Genomic DNA, 21,166 nt, shown 5'->3' on the forward strand with positions numbered 1-21,166 from the left:
GGATCAAGCCTTTCCTTATCTTTCTCTTTATTAAGGTCATGAAGCGAGTGCTTTCTTACTATAAGCCAGAATTTCTGGTTCCAAGCCTGCCTCCTCATAAATCACTTGAGGGTCTAGCATTGTTCCTGAAATGAGGTGCTGACACTGAACACAGGATAAAAGTAGCAGTGCAGTCCCCTTCTATGGAATATTTCTGCTTGCAAATATAAGAATCCCAATAGCATTTTTTCTTTAGCACTGTGATGGGAGTTTGCCTTCACCTCATGGTCTTTGTGGCTCTGAAATCCTACTCTGACTTGCTGCTTCCTAACATAATCTCACATCAGGTGTCTTTGGCCTTTGGTTCTTCAGTACAAGGCCTTATGTTTGGCTTTTTTGGATTGTTTAATATTTGCTTGAATCTAGCTTACAAATTTATCCAGATTACTGTGTAATAGTAACTCTTGTTATTTGCCCAATTATGTGCAAACTTCTACCAGTGACTTTATTTTTGAGGTCATTAATAAAAATAGCCTGAAATTCAGAGGCAAGATCTGACTTCTCTAAAACTTTACTAGACAACAGAAATACCGAATGATGATTCTTTTCTTTTGGGGACCTGCAATGTTTTTTGGTTTTAAAGTGCTGTGAAGTTGATTTCGATATTGTTATTGTTTGATAAAAATGTTGTGCAATATACATGTATGTTTATGGAAACCTTTTACAATGTTACATTCAGCAATCAATATTGTAGTATCACTGTGTTTTCCCCCAAACAATATGAGATTAATGTGACCAGGTCTGGTTTTGCCCTGTTTTTGCTCTTCCTAGAGTAATTTGCTTTTTGCCACTTCAAAGATGGGGCTGTATGAGATGTTGTTCTCATATAGTAAGGCCATTTTTATGTTTTATTACAATAAAACTACACGGAGTGATTATACTAATTGCACATTGAATGTGTGTATGTGGAATACAAGGAGACTTTGGGTCAGTGGACCTTCTCTTTCCATGTGCCAAAGATCTGTCCCTCCTCCTCTGAGGGTCTTCGTGGAAGTAGGTGCCCACAGAAACAAACCAGTGGTAGATAAAGGAGTGAGAACAGTGGGGAGAATATGATTTATGGGTAGTGGCAGTAGAGGAACAGAAATTGTGTGATTTCTGAGCAATTTTCAAATTCATGTTTCTGTGGATGCGATAAGAAGGGTCAGTACACCAGGGCATCAGAAATGCAAAACGTGTTACTTTGAGGCACACTAAGCGTCTGGTTCTGTTTTTAGGAAGAAGTACCAAAAGGTGCTAGCCAGTGTCGTTATCATCCAAAAGAACTACCGAGCGTACTTCTGGCAGAAGAGCCTGCTGCAGCTGAAGGCGGCTGCCGTCACCCTGCAGAAGCACTGGCGTGGCCGCCGGGCCCGCAGGCTCCACCAGCACCTGCTGCAGCAGGAACTCCGTCGGAAGGAGGAAGCGGAGGAGAGAAGGAGGCAAGAGAAGGAAGAACAGATCAGAAGAGAGGAAGAGGAAAGACAATGGCAAGAAGAGGAGGAGCGTAGAAGGAAACGAGAAGAGGAAGAGGTGAAGGAAAGGTACAAGATGGTATCTCGTACTCATAGTTCCCCAGCACAAAAGCTGCTGAAGAGTAAGAGCAGGTCTGGGGCACTGGCGTGGTGGTGGCACTGGAACAGCAACCACGTGAGACAGTGCCCCAATGCAAGGGGCAGAGTTGGGGTGAGCTGTGGGCAGTTTAGAATAGAAAAGGAGCATGAAAGGGAGTGTCCTGCTTCCTTTAGGCAAGCTAACTCTGGTGTATTTTAACCTTTGTTTAGTTTTTTCTGCTTTGGAATGTACATGAAAGGAGGCAGTTTCACTGACTGAGCAGAGATACATAATTTTCTTGTTACCATTGTGGTGATAAAGGAAGTTTTATGCAGTCTTCCAAAATCTGGAGGGATTAGAAGCATGAGAAGATACCAGTATCATGGGTTTTGGTGTGTCCAGTATCTGGGTCAGAGTGCAAGATGGGCAGCACACCTGTGCTGTGCTGCAGTTCTTACACTCATGAGAATACAGGTGCTCTCCCTGTTCCTGCTGCTGTGTGTCTCTCATCAGGGATATGGATGTGCTGAGAGATCAGGAGTGGAAAGGAAAAGTTAATGTGACAAAAAGAGGCAGTGTGTGAGCAGTGACAGTACACCTATTGAGAATCTTGCGCCTCAGGCATCATTTACTGTTCACTCTGTGGTTACCTACATCCTATCCAAACTGGGTGTCTCTCTTGATAACCTTTTGTTTTAAGAAGCATGAAGCTTCAGCTATGAGATTATCGTATAAGTGTGAACAAAGTTTTTTATAAATAGTTGGTTATATTTCCTGTAGTCTTTTGTTACATACTTGTCCCGAAGTTGGATCTTGGGAGACTTAGATGTGTGACAAGGATCAGAAAATTCTCAGGTTAGGAGCGTGTCACAAGGGAAAAAGATTGCCTGTAGTTTCACTGGAGACAGTAGGGTGGTGTATCTGCTTCGACAAGACATGTAGGCAGTGACACCAACGGTAAATAGTCAGGTCAAGGAATTTGTTGAACAACACTGAAGGGTCCATTTTATCAGTCTGTCAATTTTCAACAACAGCCTCATGAGCCACCTGAAGCTGTGCAAGTTCAGAATGTCAGTAACTTGTTTGTAGATAGCAAATGCTACAGATGCTCTCTCAAGTCTAAGTCCTCATTGTACTAAGTAGAGCTTGTCTTTACCTAGTTTTAGATAAAAGGACCTATTTAGCTTATTCGTTCTAGTGTGTTTCTGCCCTGCCTTTAGTTCCCAGCTCATGACAGATGTGTTCAACCCAGCATCATTGTAAGGAAGTGTCAGTGTTTCTAGAAATCAGGTGAACTGCTTGTTTTCCTTTAATTTTCTACTTGATGTCACATGGCTTCATTCAGAGTGAGTAGCCAGAAAGGTAAGAGACAAGCCTTGCTAAATCCTTAACTTCCATTTGACCTCAAAAATGAGTTGGAAGTCCACAGAAATTGCAATTTGGCTACTCTGCCAAGAACAAGCAAAAACCCACTACACGACTAAGATGCAAAATGAGCTATAGCGAACTAAAAGTTGGCATGCAGTTATTGTGCATACACTGTTAGTAGAAGGGAGACATGGAGCGATTTGGTCCACTGTTCAACAGGAAGAAAAAATTACAATGTTGAGAAAGCTGAGGTATTTGATACTATTTTCATTTGTCTTCCCCAACAGGCTTAACTTTTAGACACTAAATACCATTGGCACAGATGTGCAAGAATTTGGAACCTAGCAGGGAAATAAAAGGTTAGAGAATGCTCAGATAAATCTGATTACAAAGAATTCATCTGGACTTGGTGAAATTAATGTTTGGGTATTTTGAGAACTGGGTGAAGTAGTTTGAATCAGTAGCTGTTCTCTTTCTCCTCCTTTGTGGGTATCAATGAAGTTTCCATAAAACTGGAAAATTCCAAACATAACGACCCCCACTTAAAATGGAGAAAGGAAGAATGAGGTAATTGTGGACCAGTCAGCCTAATCTCCATTTCAGGAAGATACTGAAACAAATAATCAAACACTTGTAAATGCTTGATAAAGGAGTTAAGAGCCAGTGTGGATTTCTGAAGAACAAACAGCATTAAAGTTACCTGTTTCCTTCTGCAGTAGCTTATGTGTGCTTTGTGGATAGGGAAAAGCCATAGAGGGTAGGTAACTTGACTTGGGGTAGGAAAAGGCTTTGACATGTTATAATTATATTCTTAAGAGACTGTAAGGCATGTGGTTTGGAAAAAAAGTATGTGAAGCAAGACTAGGATTTGTTTTTATAATGCATTGTATTATTGCATTTTAATTAGTAAACAATAGTAGTTTTTTGTTAAATAGGAGAGAACTCTTGAATGGGATGCTTCCATGGTCTGTGCTGGATATGGTACTAATGATTTCATAATAAGTTCTATGAGGAAGTATGAATATCCGTATTAAATTTGCAGATAAAACCTTCTGGTGAGGGACTGTAAATACATAGGTAGACAGGATTACAATTCAAATAATTTTGGCAAATTAAACAGATGGCCTGGAAAACATAGGATAACTTTCAATATGGACATATGCAGATCTACAGTTTGGAATAATCAGATGCACAGAGAGAGAAGGGGGGAATGGCTACTTTAGCAGCAGGAAGCAGGTCTGGAGGCTGAGATGAGTATTTGTCACCAGTCCTGTCCATAAACAGGATTGTTTCTGTAAGAGTACTGTTGGAGTACTGTCCCTGGTTTGGGGTATTGCATTTCAGGAAGAGTGTGGGTCAGCTGGAGATGGATGGAAAGCAGCAAGAAATATTAGAGGTCTAAAAAATGTGAGGAACAATTGCAGGAGTTAGTGTGTAGATGGTATTCCTGATTTGTTTTAAAGTAGCTCTGCTGCTTGAACGCTGTTATCATTTAAGGCAGTTGTTTAACTCATGATTACTGTTAGAGATCTTTCAGTAGAGCTGGAACATCTGGATCTCACTTATATCACCTTTCATTTATAATATTTCCTGGATTTTTTTTTTTTTTTTTTTTTTTGAGAGAGAGAGAGAAACCAAGAGTGAGAGCTTTAAGGACTTGGTGACTTGCAGCTGCAATTTAGAATTTGACTGGGAAAAGTTTCGGGTCTTGGGAAATAAATATTGTTTCCCTCCTTTTCTGCTTGAGGTTGAATTATAGATTTGAAAGTTACCACTGCCAGTCTGAATTTAGTTGCAGAGTGGTAGCTACAGGCTGATTCTTCCATCCATCCAGCCACATCCTATCGCTGCTCCCTGTGTGTGACCCTAGCACTCGTCTACTGGTTCATTTGCTTGTAGTGTGCTCGCTATGGAGAAACTGTTGACAGCAACAGCTTTCCCTTGGAGTACAACCATTTTGATCTGGGTGGAGGTGCAGCACCATGGGACAGTTTTTTTCCTCTACTCATGTTTACTAACAGACTCTGGCTCTTACAACCTTTACCTAATAAACTAGGTTTTGTGTGCCATTGAGAAGTTATGCAAGCTGGAAGACCCAGATCTTCAGAATAGAAACTCCTCAGCTTAGTCATTTCACAAAGTACAAAAATTTAATAACTTTTTGGAGGCTTTAATACAGTAAAAGCAAAACAAAACACAAATTCAGTGTTGGTATTCCAATAATTCTGTTCTGTTTAAAACAAAACAAAACCACAACAAACAACAACAAAAAAACCCTCACCAAACAACACCAAAATCCCCACAGTTTCTTGATATCTGTCAGTTATGCATGTGTAAGCTCATTTAATATCCACGGATGCATAGTATTTCAGAAGATTCTGTTTACATTTATCATGAGTCTAACTGATCTGTCTTTCTGTCACTATTTCCAATGTCCTTCCTAGTGTGTTCCAAGTAATCCAATTTTCAGATTGATCTGAAAGCTAAGTGCGTGGGGAAAATCTGTTGTACCCACAAAGGTCATGCCAACCACAGAGAATTGGATTTTTACTAAATTACAAAAGCTTTTAAATCAGTCTTACAATGGGTACCTTATTTTAATGTTGCCAATGGACAGATGACGTGTTCATGTAATTCTGAAACCTCATGTAGGAGAACTGGGTCTGTCTCTGACTATCATATCTTGTTTTTTAACAGAGAAAAGGACCAACTGAATGCGCTACTCCAGGTGGCCCAGGTAAGTTTAACAGTTGTTCTTTTCTTATGTCTGCTCTTGAGTATCTGTGAAGGGTCCTTCATTGCCTACACTTTGCCTGGAGCTAATATTGTTATTGTAGCAACACTATCTACAAAATGGGCTTTGTTCACTCAAAACCTGCAGGTGTTTGGCTTCAGCAGAGGTACATAGAGTTATTATAACAAGGTACTTTTTTTTTTCCAAGGCTCATGTACAGGCTTGCATAGTTCCTATTTGAAAATTTCTGCAGTGAACGTGCAGCATCCTTTTTTATCTGTACTGCCTGAGCTTATTAGGTGACCTTGTGATGTGCTACACTGTGACACAGTCTGTTTTGCTGGATTGTTGCCTGTAACAGCCAAAATAAGAGTGCAGCCGGCTGCTACCATGGCTAAAATAAACCCCTTGTAACTGATCTAATTGTTGGTACTTGATATATCAAAGAGCAGACCACCTACCCTGAGGTGTGTGAAAACAGCTGTATGTAGTCTTATTTCCTTTCCCAAACCACTTGTTCCTCCAGTTTCAGGCCAGCTCTGTTTAGGAGATGACAGCTTATGGTATATAAATGCATTTGTCCACAAGTAAGAGCCAAGTAGAGAACAGACAACAGGGTAATTGTAAAGAAAACAAGGATCGTGACTTAAAAGGGCCAGTTCATTAGCTTCATTTTCACACTCCTGTCAGGAAGAACATGGAATTCTTTTGGAATTTATTTTTGCTTTTTCTTGTGTGTGTGTGTTTTCAACATCCTCCATGGAGGGGAGGGCAGTTTTATCTTATAGCTGAATGTCAGTGAAAATTACCAGGTATCTTCCCTCTTCTTATGATTGAGTACTTGCTAGAAATTTCCTGTTACCTGCGTGTGGAGAATAGAGGAAGATGGAGTCTTCAGCAGCCAGCCCTCTTCTATCCAGTGATGCTGAGGAATGCCAGGAAGTTCTGGGTTGAGTTTTGGTGGGGTGAGGTTGGAGTTTATACTGTTCTGCTGCATGGCAAATATCCCTTCCAGACCTAGATTCTGATGGTCGGGCCTCAAACCAAGGAAGCAACAACATTCTCAAATCTTTTAATTAATTTCTGGGAAATCTTCAGCTCTTAAGCAGGCTATGCTTATAGGTATTTGTATATATTAATAGTTGCTTTCTCCTGTATGTGTGTGAGATAGTTCTAAAAGAGAGGACAGACTTCCAGAATTCTTTTATCCAAATTGTAGTGTACAAGGGGCTGTAACATGGGCAGCAGACAGAGAGGCTCTTCTAAAAATTCACTGATCCCAGTCAGCTTCTTTGTATGATTCAGAAGGGAGGTAGGATGCTGGAAAAAAAGGAGGAACCTGAAGATATAGTAGTTCTACCCTTAGCTTGTTACACCATGGATGATTGCAGGACGCTTAACCTTTTTTTTTAGATGGGAGGTATAAGGCAAGCACAGGAGATAGGAAGAATGAAAGGTCCGGGCAAGGAACACATATAGGTTGAAGAAACTGCTTTAACACTATTGTAAATTTTTTAAGGTGGAAGCAGTAAAGAGTGAGGAGGTAGATATTCCCCTGCAAGAAGAAGAGAGACGTCAGATGGAGAAGATCTTGAGACTGGAGAAGGAGATTGAGAAGCTGCAGCAACAAAAAGAGGATCACATGTCTATCATCTGTGAAAACACCAGGAACGAAATCAATCGGCAGCGAGAAGAAGAGATCCAGAGGCTGGAAAAGGAGGCATCTAGGGTTGCCCAGGAGTTCTTGGAGCTGCTGGATTTTGGCAATCTGGATGAAAGCGTGCAGAACTTAGAGCGGTCACTTTCTAGTGAGGGGACACTCAACATTGACTGCAGCCTGGTAGCACCACTGGCTGAAGAAGAAGTGGATGAGGGTTTTCATGCTGATGATGAAGGACGGCCAGCTTCCAGTACGGTGGTCTTGAATCAGCACAGCACAAGAAACAGTGATAACTACTCAGAGGCAGTTGTGGACACAAGCCTTCTGCTTCTCCCAGGGGAAGTGGAAGAGGTTGTCCCTGCTTCAGGACAACCTGTGGAAAGAACCACGAGCTCCAAGGAGCAGAGAGCCACATCTGACCCAGCAGAAAGTATTTATAGCACTGTCTCAGATACGCAGAAGAGTAACAGTGGAGAGGTAGGAGAGCAGATTTACACTTCCCCCCCAGATGTGGAGTCTGACTATGACCATGAGGAGTTTGATGGCTGTGGAGATACAGGCAGTGCCTCAGCTGAGCCTCTGAATGGGGAGGAAGGTCTGAGACACTCCCATGGTACCAGCCTGGACTCCAACCGTGGCAGCCTGGACTCGGTAAGAATCCCTCCCCTCACCTTTCCAGACATAAGTGTGACCTTGTTGATATTCATAACATCCTTGCCTCTTATTGCATGCCTGCTTGCTCTGGGTATTGTTACTAATATATAACTCTCTTATGTCAACAATCAGCTTGGAAAAAAGGGAAGAGTCATAGATAGGCTGAAGGCCAGAGGGCTTGTGACTGTCCAGTATCTACTGATACACAAGCTAGCACATATGTATGTAGGCTGTTTTAGATTGTTTCCATCACCATATATTGACTTACCACCCTTGAGGAAAGCAGGCAACTAGTATCTTAGAGGTATATGTTCTGCCTTAAAGAGATTTCATAGAAGCAGCCTGAGCTTCCAGTGGACAATTACAAAAGGAAATGGGAAAGGCTGGGGTTTTATTTGTTTCCATCACTAAAACATCTCTTCTTGTAGTCCTGTAACTGTTCAGAGTCAAGGGTTTATTTTCAGCTGCTGTGTACTAGTTAAGCTATTCTAAGGCTAGAAGGAAATTACTTTGCTGATCCTGGATGGATCCCGGTGCACACAGCCAGGACCACTGGACCTCTTCATTCTCCCTGCAGGGACAATGACAGGGCAGGACAGCTGGGCTATGAGCCTCCAGCCTGCAGCATCTCTGCTGAGGTCCCGCACCAAGCTCTGGATGTCCTGAGGGCTCTCTGGCCAGTTACTTAATAATGAAACAATAAATCCCCTCCCAGAAGAGGATGTCAGATAAGCCCACAAAAGGTTGTTAGGAGTTCAGGTGTGAAGCCAACAACCAACATAAAAATACTTCAGATAAATGGTGTCCCTGAGAACAGAGACTTGAACTACAAAGTATCTTTTAGAAAACAATTGATTTTTTTTAAGGAATTCAATTTACTTCCTGTACTATTTTTTACAATGGCAGATTGTGACTCTTCTTAAAAATTTGCATGATTTTTCCTGTTTGCGTTTCCTTAATGTCAGCTGCCGGCCATCAGAATTTTTTTATGACCTGATGTGCTTGAGTAAGGGTACCTTCTCTGTGGGCAGGTACTCATATATCACTGCCAGGTAATCTTCAAGTCATGAATGGTTCTGTCACAGCCTAGGCCAGTTTATACCATTCTTAAAATGTAAATAGAACTGGAGGGTTTTATTGGGCTCCTTGGTGAGTAAGACTCATGAAAAATCCAGTTGGTATGGCTCAGGGTATGAGCCCCAGGAAGAGGTAATTAAAGCTGGGTCAAGATCCCATCAGTAGCTGCTGATCCAGGAGTACCCTGCTTCTTGAAACTTAATGGCAAGAGAGGGAGAATGAATGAGTGGAATAGGAATGAAACAAGAGAGAAGTGCAAAGGGGTCACAGAGGGAAGACAGAAGGGAAAAATGGAAAGAAGCAACATGCATTTGAGTAAGGAAAAGGTCTGAAGAGCTGCCTCCATTAGTATTAAATTAATATATCAAATCAAAGGAAGTTGTACTTAAGGTAATGATAGGGTTATTTGGAATTTTGTGCATGAAGTACTTTCTTATGGCTGAGGGCCATTATCTAGTTGGAGAACAGGGATGAGTAAATACAGTACTATTATTTCAGTAATTTAGGTGTTTGTTTTTAGGGTTCAGTTATTCTGGAATGTATTTTTTTTTCCTAATCAACCCAAAGCAAGGCATTTCCTTGCTGCAGTTAGATCAGTGCTTCATCTTGTCCAGCATCCTGGCCTGTCTGCCAGAAAAATCAGAAAACTTCTCCAAAAAATTCTCTCTCAATTCCATTAAATTAAATTTTAGACTGTGGGTTCTGCCTTGGAACAGGAAGGTTTGTTACTGCAGATAACTGCAATTTTCTAGCTATGTCCACTACCGAATGTCACTCTCCTTTCTGGTGTGAAAATTCTTTGCTGTGGAGACTCTTGCTTTAGGCATTAAGGGGTAAGATGTCAAGCCTCTAGTTTTACTGTATTGCTTTTTTGTAAAGGGAGTTATATCTAGTTTTGCACCTTCTGAACATGTAACTTCTCTAGCTTTGGTAATTTGCTCTAGTCCTCCAGTGACCGGGAGAACCCACATAGCCTGTAACTCTTCTTCTTTTAGTTTCTGGACAGTGAAGAAGAAGTGGATGTTTACATTGATACAGATGAAGAGTTTTGTAATGGACGAGTCACTATCTTCAATGGCTCAGGACCACCCTATTTTCACAGCTACCTCTACATGAAAGGTAAGTGGCTTTAGCCAAAACGCTAGAATGATGGAATCCAGGAAACCCACTTTCCTCTTCTGTTTTTCTAGAATGATTGTCTTCATCTGCTCTTAGTTCTCTGTTTACTGTCTTTTTTTACTTCTTTTATTTAAAACAAGAAAATAAAACAAGCAAATAAAAGAAAGAGCTAGAAGACAGATGTCACAGAATTAGACTGGATATCTTTGCCACTGAGACCTAATTGTGCCCACTTGATATGGGCTTAAATGACTCATTCTGAGCTACAAAACTGAAGAAAATACAAAAATACTTGAGTAGTGCATGTATTTCTGTATTTTTTGGCTTTTTTCACTAGCTCTGTTTTTTTCTCTGTCCAAACTTAAGCATAGGCTTGTTTCTCTCCTTCAGTTCCTTTGTTTCATGTAGGAACTGAAGTGGCAACCAGGCGCCTGTGGGGCAGGATCAGGATGGAGACATGGCCCTTGTTGCGTGTCTGATGAAATCTTGCTCCCTCACTTTGCAGGAGGTCTCATGAACCCATGGAGGCGGCGCTGGTGTGTTCTGAAGAACGAGGCCTTCATGTGGTTTCGCACCAAGCAAGAGGCATTGAAGTCAGGCTGGCTCTATAAAAAAGGAGGAGGCATGTCAACGCTTTCACGCCGCAACTGGAAACGCCGTTGGTTTGTGCTTCGAGAGTCCAAGCTGATGTACTTTGAGAATGATAGTGAGGAAAAGCTGAAGGGGACAATTGATATCAGAAAGGCAAAGTGAGTGAATAAATAAATCCTTTTGATCCTTAGTATTCACTCCCTAAATCAATAATGAAGTGTCTGGTGCTGCCAGTTCATCAGCCTACGTATCTCACATAGGGCTAGGAGAATCAGAAACGTAAGGAAAAGACAATTAGAGTTTCTAGTTTTACTCTGGAGGGAGTCTGGAATTACTGGATAGTTCTTTTTCGAGTCTTGCATTTCATAATCTGGCAGAAGCTCTTTCCAAGCCGTGGATGGAGCCAGACCAGGGGGGGCTAATTAAGTACATACCCCATGCATTCTCCCCTGCCCTGACTCCATCTGTTTCCTGGCTTCTCCAGACATTTCACAGAGGTGGCATGAAGCTCACAGTGGGATTTGAATTTGGCAGCATGTACTGTGCCTTTTCCTGAGTCCTGAATGCTCTTCTTGCTATCATAGCCAATTCCTCAGCTCCTGCTGTAAGAAAGGAGATACTGGTCACCTATTGACATTATGCAGACCTGTAAAGTGCCAAAAAGAGTGGCACACTCCACTTTCTAAGGAGCCCTGTATATCAACCTCCGTGTAATCCCTTCTTCCATCTAGTCTGCTGCTGTCTTGAAGAAAATCCATTTAACACCTTGCACTTTGCTTTTGCAGTAGATCAACTGTAGAAATATTTTTAATGGCACCCTTAAAGTCTTAATGTATATTGGAGGAATTTTGAATTTCTGTCAGAGTTACAAGCCATTTGAACCACTGATTTCCCTTCCTCATGGTGACTGGTATGATGAGAAAAAAACTGGCCAGATGGAATTTATGCCTGTGAAAGATTTTCAGTTTTGGCTCCTGTGATTTGCTGTGTTTCAGGGAGATTGTGGACATTCATGAAAAGGAGAATGCCTTTGACATTGTGACAGAAGACAGAGTTTATCACATTGTTGCAGAGTCACCAGAAGATGCCAGGTAAAAGAGGGAGTTTTGTTAGGCTGGTTCGTTCAGTGCCGATCTGACTCAACTACTCATGGAAGAGCCTGGGAAACATAATCACTTGCCTTTTCTGGAGAAAAGAGGGGATTCGTTCCAGAGTGTCATTTTGCGATTACTGGGAGGCACCATGCCTACTTAGGGGTCTCCCTGTTGAAGCCACTGAGATGGTGGTTCAACCTATCACTCAGTCCCAGAACTGCCACCATATGTGACTGTGAGCATGCTGAATTCAAGGGTTACTTCAGGAGACACACAAAACCTTAATATAAACTGGAACATCTAATAGCTGATTTATTCATTAAATGGAATCTTGAATCAAACAAAAAGTCTATTCATGATGTCTGTAAATGATTGCGAGAGCAGCTGGGTTTTATCCAGGAGACAGAGAAAAGGCTGCGGCTTATCAGAGTCTGTAGTGTCATCTGATAAAATCTTCCCAGTGCAAAGCAAACAAATGACTCATGTCCTTCCTTCTTGGCGTCCTGGCCAGGCAGTGGGAATCAGTTGTTTAAGGGCAGGTTGGACAACCTGTTCTGGCTGTGCAAGGCCAAATTAAGAGGTTACTGTCCCTGGCTCCTCATGCTTTCCCGCTATTCCCACTCTTACCAAGGCCAAAGCCCTCTCAGCCCAGCCTGTGTAACTGTTTCTCTGCTCCACTTTAATCTGATTCTGTGCAGTTATTTAGGGTTTGTTATAATTTCATTTGGGTGTCAGAGGAAAAGGGAATGTGTTTGAACACAAATTAGCAGAAATAGGCTAAAGAACAGCCACATGAACAGGAAACAGGCAAATTCAGGGGCAGTAGCTGAAGAAACAGTAACTTCTTAACCCAGAACTTCAAAACTGCAATAAGCATTCCGGAGGATAACATTGCAGAATTGCTGGAACAAGGGTAAACCAAATGTGGCCTCTGTCAATGCTGTATCAGTCTCTGTTCTGAGAGAGAAGAAAGCGCCAACACTTGCACTAGCAAAGGGCAGATTAGCAGATGTTGTACAGTATGCAGTTTGAGAATCCTCCATGAACTCTAGATGTTTGCTCATCTCACTGGAAGCTGCAGATAAGAATCTGCTTGTTCTGCAACAGAGACTAGCCTCCAGATATGTCTGTAATGAGAAGCCCTTTCACAGACGAATTAACTCCAAAAGAACTTACTTCAAAAATAAAAGAAAGCATGATTAATTGACAGCCACATGACTTTTAAATTTATGAGCAGATCAGAGAGAGACTAGCTACGAAGTCTTCCAGACATCTCTAGGACTCTAGTCCAGGAAGGTTCCCAGCTGACCCTGTCTTCACAACTGCTGTGTGCTCTTCTTGCTGTGCTGATGGGTGCCCCAGTAAGGCCACTGCCTGCTTATAGTTCCGTCAGCAGCAAGTGGAGAACTGGATTTTGCAGGAGCAGCTGTCACTGGTTTGGAGAACATGCACAGAATAAATAAGGATAAATAAGGAGGAAGGAAGACATTAGAATCTGGTATGATCAGCCCAAGAGATACTTTGTAGCATAGTCCTCAGGAAATTGTGAATGAAGACCTTTTCCCACTGGCAGCTTTCCAGGTTCCTTGATCATATTCTAGGGCTATTTTCACTACCCAAATCTTAACTTTGAGTCTGTTTCGATTGCCAGTGGTTGGTTCAATGTCCTGAGCCGAGTACACAGCGCTACGGCACAGCAGCTGAGGGAAATGCAAGATGAACAGGCCAACCCAAAGAACGCTGTGGTGAGTTACTGTGCAGCCTGTCTGCGGGTGTGCTTACAGCCCTCTCTGTTTAACTGGTTTGTGCATGTTTTTCCAGCACGCGCAGTGCTGTAGTGCATGGGCAGTATATAAGAAAGTGGGACAATTATTATAAGGAAACAGCAAAGCTGATAGAAAAGAGGATAAGCAGTGGGGAACATGGAGGTTGTGGTGGGTGGCTCAGCTTGATCACCAATAGTTCTCTTCAGATTGCGGGGAAGAGAGGGACTGCCTCATGCAGATAAAATGTCTTTGGATGGAAATATGGGACTAATTTGGGTCACAGTTATTGCAAACAGAAGATATGCGGTTGTGAAGAACAATGTATTTTGCTAGCACTGAGATACTAGTAAAGATTATTTCAGGCCTTCATAATGCTCTCTTGAAATTTGTAGCTGCTTTTCCTCTGGTCTGTGGAGCCCTTGCACATCTTCTCCTGCTATTCAGGGAGGAAAGATGACTCACTCATGCCTCTCTGATATGTTTTCAGTTCCAATGCTATTCATGAAAGAGAATATCTGTAATTTAAGATGCACACAATTCCTGTTACCTGTGTCTTTCTCACTGTACAGGGAACCCTGGATGTTGGGCTTATTGACTCTGTCTGTGCCTCAGACAATCCTGATAGGTGGGTACAACAACCTGACCATTGCTTAGATCAGAAACTTTCTAACATATTTTTTTTTTTTAGGGTTTGCATTTGTTTAAACTCATAAGAATTTAGCTCCAAACAAATCAACATAACTGAAACCTTTAGCTTGTTTCAAGCTATGTCAGTTCACAGGCATGAAGTTCACATGTATTTTCTTTGAGTGAAAGTGTCTCTTTTCCCTCTTAAAAGTGGAAACAGCATAATCGCAATATCAAGAAATTATAGTCTTAGCTATAATTAACACTGAGCAAAAATGTCTAGCAAAAGCAGCACTCTCAGTTTTTCAACAAAGTAATTTTGAGTTAATCTTCCAATTTAGGGGAAAGAAACAGTATTGTGGAAGAATAATGGATGAATTTAGAAATCTGTACTCTTCTTGCAATCTTTGCAATGCAATGGAGCACAGACCTTTAGTTCACAGATTAGTCGGTTAGTTTCAGAGAAGACATTATGGGACATTTCATATCACTTTATGTTAACATTTAATTATTTCCCACAGTGTTAACAGGTTCAGCCAGGGCAAAGATTCGTACTACAGCGCTGAAGTAAAATGTTAGCTATTAAGTTATTTACCTCTGTGGTCTTTTGTTTTTCTTACACAGGTTACCAGGACTTTGGGGTTACTAGATTAGAAAATGCTTATCTGGGTAGCAAACTAAGATTTCATTGATCAACATTTTTTAGTCAGTTCTCAGCCTGGGCTCCTCATAGTTAATCTGTGTAACAGTAAAAAAACTAGGCACAAATAGTAAGATAGTAAGCTGAACAGTCAAAATTTCTTCGTGCATCTGCTGAGGTACACACTTCTGCAGTATTAATTTTAAACAAATTCTGAGGAGGATGCATATTTTTCAACCAGGGTTTTTATGCACCTTATTTTTATCTTCCGTAGGTTTGTGCAATGACCAGACAGTTGCATTGTTTGCAGCTTTTACCTTTTGCTTCATTACTTACATTCTGCTTTTTATTTTTCTGTATTGTAGAAATCTGTGTTTGCTTTCAAAGCTATGAGTCTATCCTCTTGGGACTGGTCATATTTTTATTTTTTCATTTTCCTGTAAAACATCAATTCTGTGCAGCATTGTGAATATTCTTTTGGTAGGACACATTTTTTTGTTGCAAGAATAAGGACAAAAAATCATCTAGCAGCAACATAACAGTTTTTCCTCTGTTTTGTCAGGATCAGCTCATCATTTTTAATACCAATCTCAAACTAATTTTAGCTGACCCTGCTGGGACCTACATTTGCTACTGCATCACTGGTTTTAATAAGTAGGAGGAGGATGGCTGAACTAGCTCAGCCTAGTGGTACTAGCACGAGCTTAGTCCAATCAGAGCGTAGAACAAAGTCCTTTGTGTATGAACCCAGGACATTTTACAGCTGGTCATTAGCTAATCGGTGTTTTCTAGCCTTTGGAAATAGCTTTTGAAAGATGTTTAATTCCATTTATCTGGTCTCTGCATTAATTAGTTTGCAGACCAGTTACACAGAAGATGCTCCTAAGTGTTTTTACGCTTCTTGGTAGTTTGTATTCAGAGAATCTTTCTGCATTCTTTATGGGAAGGTAGAGAACTTGGCTTTGGGTGTGCTGTGAGTTGAGATATTTGTATGGTTATGACCAATTCTAATGCTTTTATTTTCTGGCAGACCAAATTCTTTTGTGATCATCACAGCAAATCGAGTGATTCACTGCAACAGCGACACCCCTGAGGAGATGCATCACTGGATCTCCCTGCTGCAGAAACCAAAAGGCGAATCTAAGGTTGATGGCCAGGAATTCCTTGTGAGAGGTAAAAGGAAATGCATGCCGTTACAACATGTGAAACTCATCTTCCATTTATGATCTGAGGGGAGGTTTGATTGCACTTAATCCAGTCTAAGGTTTAGCTGCTCCCCAAAAACAGTCATTCTCTGCCCCTCTCCGCCTTCCTGTCTGCTGCTTCCCACATCATGTGTTGTGCTGGCACTGCCTCTTATCTGAAAGCTAAAGCTGGAAAAAAATAGGTACTTCTTCATACATTTAGTTCTCTGATGTTAGTTCTGTAGCCTATTTCAACACGTGCAACAAATGCCGTCAGGGAATGGGAGGGATCATGTCTGCTGTTTGGGAGCAGCTGGCTTAGACTGACTATGACACGACACTGCAGCTTTTGTTCTCAGAAAGCTCTGTTCCTTCTGACACCTGTCATGTGGAGAGAGAGGGAGAGAGATCTTTGTGGGATTGCTGCTGTCCTCCGCTAAACAAACTAACCTTGATTATGGTAGACATAGTGAAGTGGGAGTAATTCCCTGAGGCTGAGCAAATTTAAGTTATGTCTGTAGTTAAAACTTAGCTGGAGATGAAGCAGCTGATGCCTGAGTAGTGTTCACACACCTATTACAAAATATCCTCCCATTTGTCTCAGATATTTTTAAATTTCCTTAGTACTTTCAGCTCATTACATGGTCTTAAATGTATGAAGACACTCCTGATCCAGTCTGTGGGAAGCAAGCGCATGAGCAAATTGCCTTACATCTTCCAGAAAGTATCTGTGAGGGGAAAAAAGGTCTGAGAGTGGTCGTGGCAAGTCAGGAGGACAAGCAGAAAAAGAGTCATCAAAAAGTGGCATAAGCATTCTATCATAGTGTTAAACATTCGAAGGAGATTGAATGATATAAAGCAGATTATCAAACAACAGTTTGAGTACCTTAAATTGAAAATACTTAATTGCAATGCAATGGTTCCTTATATCTCATATTGATTGGTTTTACAAAGGAGCATTCATTTTTTTCTTTAACTAATGTATGCTCTGCAATTCACAGTAAGATGTCTGTGTGACAGTGGTGTAGCCACAAAGACACATATTCAGGAAGGTCTGTCTCTTTATCTTTTCTTTATATGCAATCCATGTGCTCAGTGTCATATTTTTTGAACTTTTTGCCTTGGGGGTGGACATCGCTTTTTACAGTTCTGAATAGAAAATGGTCTTTTTGACAGCTTTAGCAACACAAACTGTCATTTTTCCTTTTACAGTATTGAATTTCCTTCTTTTTTTTTTTTCTTTTGTGAGTAATCTAAAATGAGAGAGAAATTGTTTTCTCACAACCGTGAAAGGAAGAGATGCATGTAATGCTTACAGATCTTTCTACCAGAAGACATGTATCACCAAACCTCTTTCATTGAGATTTGGATAGGCATTTAGCATCTCTTTGGAAGAATGAATTATAAACTTTTTATTCAGATTTTTGTGACTTGTGAGGGAAGCATCCTGGATAGAGGATGCCCTCATAGTGATAGCAAACTAAACCACACACCATTGATAAAAAAATATGTAAGGCTGAAGGATGGAACAGCTCTGTGAAATATTTTGGGCTAATTTCTTGCAGTGACTGGACAGGATACTGCTATAGCCAGTGCAGCAGAGCCTTTTGCAGAGAGAAGGAGTTCTGGTCCCAGAGTTAAGAGAGCCACCAGGCAAGAGACAGGATTGTGTGGTGGTGAAACCATTGACATGTTTGTTGTTCCTGTCCTAGGATGGCTTCATAAAGAGGTTCAGAGCAGCAATAAGATGTCCTCTCTGAAAATGAAGAAACGCTGGTTTGTCCTGACAAACACTGCCCTCGATTACTACAAGTCATCTGAGCGCACAGCCGCCAAGCTTGGCACACTTGTGCTCAACAGCCTCTGCTCTGTAGTGCAGCCCGATGAGAGGGTCTTCAAAGACACAGGTAAGAGGAAGGAAGCAGTAATGAGCAGATGTCCCATGTGTGGAGTTGCCTGAAGAGGGGATGGTGCAGAAACGTAGTGGTGTGTCATGTTGAGAAGGTATTCTTGATGTTACCTGAGACTCTGTGTCTGGCTGCAAAGATCTTTCCCCACAGAAACTGTAAGAGACTTGCGAAGGGCTAGAGAGTAGTGTGCAAGTGACAGCAAGACCCTCACACCTGGCAGAGATACACAGCACTGATGCTTTTTCACTGCGTAGTGTCACTGTTTATCTAAGTGTTTGCCAAATAGGGCAAAAGGTATGAGTTCTTATAGTTGATGCTATAAATATCAATACATCTCCATAAATAACTGCCTCACTGTAGTGTGACCTACATTTGTCTCTGGTGTCAATATTCTTCTCTTAAGTAACAGCAATTGCATACACTCCAAGTCTTTTTTAGAGCTCAACTTGTTAGAAACAAAAGACGACAAGGGCCTATGTGTTCTTTCTATACAGCGTGACAGTTCTGGGAAGGCAGGATCTGGCATGATCCTCCATTGCTTTCCTTATGAGTTTGGGAGGGACCTCAGGGTATGAGGTGAAGGGTGAATCCCCCTGACAAAGAAGGTGAGCTTTAGAACAAGACTTGAAATACCAGACATTTGAATAGTGGAGTTATTTGGGATATATTTTAAAAGGGCTGGAAGCATTTAGTAATGTGAGATGAAAAGAAATTTATTCTGTTCACTTGCAAGAAATCATCCACGTTTTTCATCTCAACAGATGTCTAGGGCTCCCTTTAGCAGAGTGAGTTGTCATTGCCCTGACCTGTCTTCTCAGTTTATGTCAAACATGTTATTTTTAAAAGTCATGAGAACTGATATGGCAATCTGACCAGGTGCTGTGAGTAAAGTGGTCATTTTCTGAGTATTGACTGGCACAGTATAGCCCAAATGCTGTCTGTGAAAGTGAGCTGCCAGGTTGGCAGGGGAGTGTTAATGTCTCAGAAAGGTGTCTTTGTACCAAAGCCTGGATTGGGATCTTCCTGCTGGTAAATGTTTAGGGAATGGGGGATGTTAATGCCCACCTACCCAGTTTTAACTAAACGCACCATATGTTGCTATCAAAGCAGCAAGGTTTTTCCTCAGCCAGGTGCTACAAACAAAAAAGAGAATATAACATGGAAGCAAGTTTCACCTTCCAGCTTCTTTGTTTCTCTGCAGGCTATTGGAACATCATTGTCCATGGGCGAAAGCACTCCTACAGGCTGTACACAAAGTTGCTGAATGAAGCTATGCGCTGGGCCTCTGCCATTCAAGGTGTCATTGACAGCAAAGTTCCCATAGAAACACCTACACAGCAACTCATTCGTGACATCAGGGTAGGTGCCATCATGCTAATTTACAAGTGAGGTGGGAGCAGCCAGATCACCATTGGCCTTACCTAGTCATTGCTGAGAATGTGGCAAGAAATGGGGTTGCTGTCTTGGGGGGGAGCAGGGAAAGAAAAAAAACCCCACTGTGTAATTAAATAATCAAATCTCATGCAAATGTTATTTTAAATGAGCGTGTTAACTGATTTGCAAGTCACATTTGAAGTCAAGATCCTGTGCGTGTTGGCCTTTGGTATGACCTACCAGAACTATTCTTATGTTTAATTTTCAGAAACAATGTACAGAATGATTTTTATGTGTGAATTATGCTTTGGTCATCCAGTCCTTCTAGGGACCTACAGAAACTTAGGTAAAGGCGACTGAGCTTGAACCTAGGTGTCCAAGGACATCCTGGGAAAGACTATCCCGGTTCCCTGTTTGAGGATTTTTTAATTTTTTTTTTTTCTTTTTTTCAGGAAAACAGCACAAACTTTGAAGTAGTGGAACAGACATATAGGAGGAACCCAATCTTGCGATATACCCAGCACCCTTTGCATTCCCCATTGCTCCCACTACCATATGGAGATGTTAGTGTCAACTGTAAGTATTTTACTCATGTAACATAACATGTTCACATTTTGAGGATCAGTGGTGGAGCCTGAGCACCACAAAAGTGGTCTGTAAGCTCTGGCTTTGCAGCTGAAGTCCATTTAGGGCAGCATGGCCTGCAGGGTTCAGAGAGTGAGAGAGCAGTCCCTTTCTCTACATGCAATGTATTCTGTGTCCACTGCTTCATATCTTAGGAACACTGAATCTTAAAGTAAATGAGGGCAGATAGTTTATCATTCATCCAGGAGATGTGCAGCCTGTCATCTCTGAGCTGCAGCGGCATTGCAGATGGCTCCAGTGCAAACCAAACAACAGGATCGCATCATGCAACTGGCAGTGGGTTGGTGTTCATACAGTAGCTGCTGTAAAACCAGACTAAATGAATCCTTTCTTCAGATGCTTCAGGAACATGAGAGACCTAGATGGTTTGATAGGCCACCAGAAAACTAAAGTGATTTGCTGGTGGTTCCAGACTGTTTGGCATACTAAAACTGAAAGCTGCTGCTGAAGACCTATAGAAGAATCTCTAATGCAGAGTGACTGGGCCAAAAAATCTTTTCAGAAATTAATTTCAATCTGGATATGCAAAGCAATGTATATGGGAAAAACAATCTGCCACATAGGCAGTGATGGGTCTGAGTGATCCAATTCTGCTTAGGAAAGTGAGCACAAATTTGCATAGCTTTAGGAAAATGTCAACTCTTCTGCTGAGCACAAGAACAAAACAACTAATGAAAGGTTTTGAAAGCTTAGAAAAGGAAAAGGAATATCTTTGTGTGGCTGTATTGATGTGTCATGCACCTGCATCTTGAATATGGGATGCATTTTGGCCTTCCACATCTTAACAAAGATACGGAAGAAGTGAAAACCTACCCAAAGGTTATCAAAGGCGTAGAAAGACTTACCTACAATTAAGAGACTAAATAGAGCAGACCTCTTCAGCCTCAAAAATAAGTTTGCAGGTCTAGATGACTGTCATAGAGAAAGTGAAGGGGCAGTAACTGCTCGCTGTCTCTCATGATAAAAGGTTCATATTAATGGCAGATTAGAAGCACAGAAAAATACTGAAATACCGAAAAATTACAGAGCAAGTACTTACACTGTGGAACTTATTGCTACAGGGCTGTGTATTTGTATTGTACAATTAATGCATGGCCACTGGGGCAGCAGTAGCTGTGTAGGAGATTCAGAAGGACTTACAGCCCCAGAGA

General features: G+C 41.4%; 1 protein-coding gene across 1 annotated transcript in view; it reads left to right on the plus strand.

The window, feature by feature from the left end:
• LOC136103095 (unconventional myosin-X-like) overlaps positions 1–21,166 on the plus strand; it is a 93,218-nt gene that overhangs the window by 62,458 nt on the left and 9,594 nt on the right. The window contains exons 23-34 of the mRNA XM_065840952.2: positions 1,257–1,562; positions 5,638–5,677; positions 7,194–7,985; positions 10,061–10,184; positions 10,690–10,933; positions 11,771–11,866; positions 13,521–13,614; positions 14,205–14,260; positions 15,933–16,075; positions 17,799–17,993; positions 19,198–19,355; positions 19,823–19,946. Of these exons, the coding sequence (XP_065697024.1) occupies positions 1,257–1,562; positions 5,638–5,677; positions 7,194–7,985; positions 10,061–10,184; positions 10,690–10,933; positions 11,771–11,866; positions 13,521–13,614; positions 14,205–14,260; positions 15,933–16,075; positions 17,799–17,993; positions 19,198–19,355; positions 19,823–19,946 (2,372 nt within the window). The remainder of the gene's footprint in view (positions 1–1,256; positions 1,563–5,637; positions 5,678–7,193; positions 7,986–10,060; positions 10,185–10,689; positions 10,934–11,770; positions 11,867–13,520; positions 13,615–14,204; positions 14,261–15,932; positions 16,076–17,798; positions 17,994–19,197; positions 19,356–19,822; positions 19,947–21,166) is intronic.

Source organism: Patagioenas fasciata, chromosome 7 (genome assembly GCF_037038585.1).
Source record: "Patagioenas fasciata isolate bPatFas1 chromosome 7, bPatFas1.hap1, whole genome shotgun sequence".
Classification (NCBI taxonomy): Eukaryota; Metazoa; Chordata; class Aves; order Columbiformes; family Columbidae; genus Patagioenas; species Patagioenas fasciata.